Below are 6274 nucleotides of genomic sequence, written 5' to 3' on the forward strand. Positions count from 1 at the left end.
CTCCAGGAGGTCTCCATTCCAGGGAGTAAAGATTATGTACTTAAGCATGATTGTACCCTCCTGGCACTTAGTTAAGAGGTTTTATTCCCTCCCTAACTTCAGGGGGAAATCCCTACCTGGGGAAACAACCTTTCTCGGAGAGGTGACCTTGGTTAAAACACATAGTGCCAAGAAGGTGAGCAAACATATTAAGAACAGCATGCCATACATGCCAGGTCCCTTGAAACAGCAAGGATGGACCGGCTCCCGGCAAGTTAGGTCCTCTTTTTAGATCATTCTTGTATCAAATAGCCCAGACAATGTACCCCGCTTTTGCTTTATCATGTTCTGTCAAGCTGAGCTCTAGCTGGTTTTTTAGCTTGCCTAAATTCTAGACTCAAGCCTGGCAAACAAAAAGTACTTTAACAGACTCATATCCCCACATGAATCAAGCTCTCAGACCTGGGATTCTGGAACTCAGGAACAAAAATCCCCTTAAAACTTAAGAGTCAACATCATCAGTCAAGATCAGTATATGGTGCCTTCAGGGAGAACCATGGGATGTTCATATTATCCCCAAGATGTATTGTTACCATCTTTGCTCCAGTGACAGCAAAGGTTATAAAGCTACTTATTTGTCCCTCCCCTAAATTACAACCAAATTTCTACCCAGTATTCCAGCACCCATTAGTGTTGCTGCCCTACTCTGACCATCTAGTTGCTGGCCCATGGCTATATTGATCTTTAGACAATATCCTTCCTTCATGGAGTTCTGAATAATGCCTATTCTGAGAAGGGACTTTGTCTTAGCCTGGGAATCTTCATTTCCCCTTTTCAAGATAAATCTGTTCACCGAAGCTGGTCTCTGACCTGTTAGAATCTCGGCTAAGATTCCTTGACACACCCTGTCCCAGTCAGCCTGTCTAGAATCATCACTGTAGCAGCTTCAAGTCTCCATGCTCACAGAGCTTCCTTCAGGCAACATATCTTTGTCATCTCCACATCCTCTGTATCACCTGATGATACAGTACTTGACTCGTAGGAGATACTTAATAAATAAGGAAATATAAAGGACAGAAGGAAGGAAATGAAAACAAATAAACTGGTCATTCTCTTTCCTCCTGGAAACTCACTTCTCTTTCTGTAGGTTCTCAATCTGTTCAGTCAGCACTCTCTCCTCCTGCTGCATAGCTGCTTGCTGCTGTTCTGTGATGTCCATCTCCATGGCTGCCTCACTAGTCAAGGTCTCTTCTGGGACATCAGACATAGAGGGCAACCGAACTACAATAGGAGAGGATGGACTTGCATAGCTTCCTTGACGAAGATACCCCTTTCCCTAAAAAGAAAAATATATGTTGTAAAGTAAATTGAGTGTCTACATCAGTTTTACGTGACCCATTTAGAATAACAAGAGTACTTCCATCATACCAGGTGAATGTTAGGAATAAATGTTAGAAATAAGTTCTGTAAGGCCCAAGATACTTAGTGAGATACCATCCATCAAATACATTTAGATTAAATATTTCTTTCAAGAGCACTGGGAAATGAATACTTCAGCACGTGGGAGTATAAGGACACATTGTGTACTGGGATGTGATTCTTCTTGTAAATATAGGCTGCATCTACTCCAAACTAAATATCCATACATGGCTATTTAAATGTAAATCAATTAAAATTAAATAAGTAAAAATTTATTTCTGCATTTTCACTAGCGACATTTCAAGTTCTCAACAGTCACAGGTGGTTAGAAGCTACCATATTGAACAGTGCAGATACAGAACATTTCCATCATCACATAAAGTTCTGATGGATAACAATGCTCTTCACCTTTAACTGTGGAATGCACAATCTCTCAAGGAAGACTATAGAAACATGTCCCGAAACTCAGTTTTATTAAAAAAAAAATCATTTCTATATCACAGGGTGCTGGTGAGAGAGATTCTCTGAGAACAACTCAAGAAATTTCTTTCTTGCCGAAACCGGTTTGGCTCAGTGGATAGAGCGTCGGCCTGCGGACTGAAAGGTCCCGGGTTCGATTCTGGTCAAGGGCATGTACCTGGGTTGCGGGCACATCCCCAGTAGGAGATGTGCAGGAGGCAGCTGATCGCTGTTTCTCTCTCATCGATGTTTCTGGCTCTCTATCTCTCTCCCTTCCTCTCTGTAAAAGTTCAATAAAATATATTTTAAAAAAAAAAGAAATTTCTTTTTTGAGATCAGAGGGGGGAAAAATTCTTATTACTTTTAAATTGGTTACTTTATATATAACTTTAGCTGCTGATAATGGCAGATTAGGTATTTCAGATTATCTCAGCAGGAGTGCCGAGAACAACTGGACCAAAAACACAGAAAACCCAACATATTCTTAAAGGCACCAGAGAGCTAACAAGATAGGCCAAGGAAAGGTGCTGGGCTAATCTAAATTTAAGAAAAGGTGGCTGAGATCTGAACAGAGCTTCTGACAGACTATATCAGGGGTCAGCAAACTACAGCTCCTGGGCCAAATCTGGCCTTGTGCCTGATTTTGTAAAAAAAGTTTTATTGGAATACATTCATGCTCTTTAATTCACACATTATCTATGGCTCTTCTGCAGAACCATGGCAGCATTAATTGTTGCAACTAAAACTGTAAGGTCTACAAAGCCTAAAATATTTACTCTCTTGTCCTTTTCAGAAAGAGTCTGCCAACCCATGGGGGAGAGAATAAAAGTGGGAATCCAGAACCATACAAGCGTGTGGGCTCCATGCCTGACACTGGGATCCCCAAGATTTATATCCTAGACCTCAGGGTAAACTGAAATCATAATAGTCCTTGCAGATACTGCAGCCTATCTTCAAGTCAGTTGAATAGTCCAGAAAATTGTAATCCTGAAATTGAATTAAAGTAAGCCAGATTTTTAGTGCCCTGGCACCTGGCAGAAAAAGTAAAAATACTATTTAGAGGAAAGAAACATCATCTCAGGCCTCAAAATATTTTTAGAAATAATTTTTTAAATACTGTGTCTGACACACAAAGGTAACCAAGAACAAAAGGAAACAAGACAATGTAAATGAAAACCAGTAAAAACAACAGAAAACAGAAATCCTCAATGATTCCAGACATTGTACTATAAGACAAACTTAAAATAACCATGTTGAAGGAGATAGAAATACATTGTTGAATTAATGGTCCAGAAGTTAGATCAGAACAAAATATAAAGAATCAAGCAGAATAAAACAAAACAAAACATAAAACTTTCAGGAAAAATTCGAAAAAGAAGGTAAACAACAGGACACAATAAAAAGACCTACTATATGTAAATATAAGAGCGATTCTGTAGAAGAAATATTAAAGAGAGAATGGCAGAGCATTTTCAAGACCAATTAAAGATGTCACCCTACTGACTAAAGAAAGCCTTCCACCTATAAGAAAGATACACTTAAAAAGTCCATACCCAGATACAATTGCTAAAAATCAAAGGCAAGAGAAAATCTTAAAAGCAGTAAGAAAAAAAAATGTAGCTGCAATAAAGAAGCAACTTTTCAACAGAAACAATGGAAGCAGAAAATAGATATTTTTAAAGTGATGAAAGAAAAAAGTAACTGCTAATCTAGAATTCTATACATAGCAAAACAACTTTCAAGAATTCAATTGCAATGAAGACATTTTTAGTCAGTCTAAGAGAATCTGTCACCAGCAGACCCGCACTAAAGAAGAGATAGAAAATGACACAAGAAGAAATGTTAGTGAGGGAGAATGAAGAACAATGAAAATAGTAAATATGTGACTGAATCTAAATGAAAAGTGACTGCATAAAACATAATAATAATACATTGGATTAAAAATAACAGATAATTTCAAATACAAACAGCAACTATATCATAACTAAAGCATATTAAAGTTCTTGCATTATCTTGGAAAAAGATAAAAGTACCAATGAATAGACTTTGGTAGGTAATGGATTTTTATTGTAACCTTTAGTTTAATGACTAAAAGAAGCGTAAAAGAGTATAAAACCTTTTAAACTAACAAAAGAAAAAAGTGGAATAATAAAAAATAGTCAAAGAAAAAGGCAAAAAGGAACAAAAAAGCAAGAAAGAAAAGGAACATGTGTCAGGTAAAGTAAAAGCACATCATAAAATAATAGATTTATATCCAAATACATCAGTGATTACATTAAATGTAAATTGATTAAATGCTCTAGTTAAAAATTTAATGATTATCAGACTGTATTTTTTAAAAAAATCAAACTATATGAAGTCTACAAGGGACACATATAAAACATAAGAATTCAGAAAGGCAGAGAATAAAAGGATGGAAATAAAAGGCATAACATGTCTAATCAAAAGGAAACTAGTGTCGCTATTTTAGTTCTAGACAAAGTAAACTTTAAGGTAAGAAGTGTTACCTGTGATGAAGAGGGATATTTCACAATGACAAAAATTCAAATTATGAAGAAGATATAACATTATTTCCAAATTTGCAAATATCCATTTCTGAAGAAATGGCTTCAGAAATTTAAAGTACTTTTCTATCTGGCCGCAGCCATCACAGGTCTTAAAACATTAGCAGACTCATAAAACCTCTTAAGTCCTAAAATTCTTTCCACTTAAAAAATCTTAAACCATCTATTTTGTGTGTAAAAGTTGTTCAATTTAAGGAATAAACTTAAAAAAATAAATTTAAAGTAAAATATTGACAAAAACACTCAAAGAAATTGACAAAGCTATAATCGTCACAGAGAAAACAACTGTGTACAAACAAATCAGTAAGCTATGGATCTGAACTACTTAAAATAAAGTGATAATAACAGACATACAGAATTCAGTATCTAACAACTACAGAACACTCGTTATTTTAAGGCACATACAGCAAAGACAATGCATTTTTTAGGGTTGAAATAATTTATCTGACCTTTAATTTAAAATAAGTTTACTAACAAAACAATTATAAGGGGAAAACTAAAAACACCTATATATTAAGAAATAGACCTCTAACACACTCAGAGTCAATGGAAATTAGAAAATATTTTTAATTAATCAACAATATCAAAGTCTGTCGGATACAGTTTAACCCAACCTACCTTTAAATTATAGCTTTATATATGTATTTTTCTCTAATAAGCAACAAATAGAAAAGGTTAAATTTTAAAGTAAGCATTTTTCCCCCAGGAACAACAAACTAAATAAAGAACAACAAAATAAATCCAAGGAAAGGAAAAAAATAAAGAGAAGGGTAAATAAACATTAGAAAAGAGAGGACAAAATCCAAAATGTAGTTCTTTGAAAAGACTAATAAACAAGTTAAAATCCTGGCAAGATGAAGATAAATAGAGAATTCACAAGTAACCAAAGGCAGAAGCGAAAAAGGAACATCATACAAAACTTATAGACATAAAAAGGATAAGAGGCTACTATGAACAACGTTGTCAATAAATCTGAAATTTTATACAAAAATATAAGTGGAGAAATTCTAAGAAAATCCAAGTAATTAATACTGTCAATAAAGAAATACAAAAAAGTGAATAATCTTATCAACTGAATCCATAAATTCATGCTTTCAAGATAGAAAACTCTAGGCCTGTATGATTTCATTAGCAAAAAAAGAAGAAATAACATACAAATCACACAAATTCTTTACAGAATTATAAAAAGGACTATTCTCCAACTCATTCTTAGAGGGCAGCATAACCTTGATATCACGACACAACAAGAATATGGCCCTGGCTGGTATGACTTGGTTGGGTGTCATCCCATGCACCAAGAGGTTGCCAGTTCAATTCTTGATCAGGGCATCTGCCTGGATTGCCAGCTTGATCCCTAGTAAGGGGGTGTGCAGGAAGCAGCTGATTAATGTTTCTCTTATCAGTGTTTCTGTCTCTCTTTCCCCTCTCTCTAAAATCGATTAAAAATCAAAGACATAACAAGGATATGAAAATTAAGAACTATTATAAGACAATTTTACTCATCAACACAGGTACACAAACTCTAAACAACTAAGAAGGGTATTACCTCATGACTAAGTTGGATTTATTGCGGTAGTACAATGATGGTTTAACATTAGAAAAACACTTGGTATAATATGACATATCCTATCTAATAAAAGAGAAACATGGTAATTGGCGTATGACCACTACCCTTCCCATTGGCTAATCAGCGAGATATGCAAATTAACTGCCAGCCAAGATGGCGGCCGGCAGCCAGGCAGCTTGAAACTAACATGAGGCTTGCTTGCTTCAGTGACAGAGGACTGCAACGTTCTCGCCTGCCTTGCCGGCCTCTGAGCTTGCAGTTTGAAACATTGTAACAAATATAGAAG

At 35.5% G+C, this 6274-nt stretch overlaps 1 protein-coding gene across 1 annotated transcript in view; it reads right to left on the minus strand.

Annotated features, from left to right (window-relative positions):
• The window catches only part of MYO9A (myosin IXA), a 349884-nt gene that overhangs the window by 3506 nt on the left and 340104 nt on the right, over positions 1-6274 (minus strand). Inside the window, exon 39 of the mRNA XM_015560068.1 lies at positions 1113-1315. Coding sequence (XP_015415554.1) covers positions 1113-1315 — 203 coding nt within the window. The remainder of the gene's footprint in view (positions 1-1112; positions 1316-6274) is intronic.

Source organism: Myotis davidii, unplaced genomic scaffold, assembly GCF_000327345.1.
Source record: "Myotis davidii unplaced genomic scaffold, ASM32734v1 scaffold734, whole genome shotgun sequence".
Taxonomy (NCBI): Eukaryota; Metazoa; Chordata; class Mammalia; order Chiroptera; family Vespertilionidae; genus Myotis; species Myotis davidii.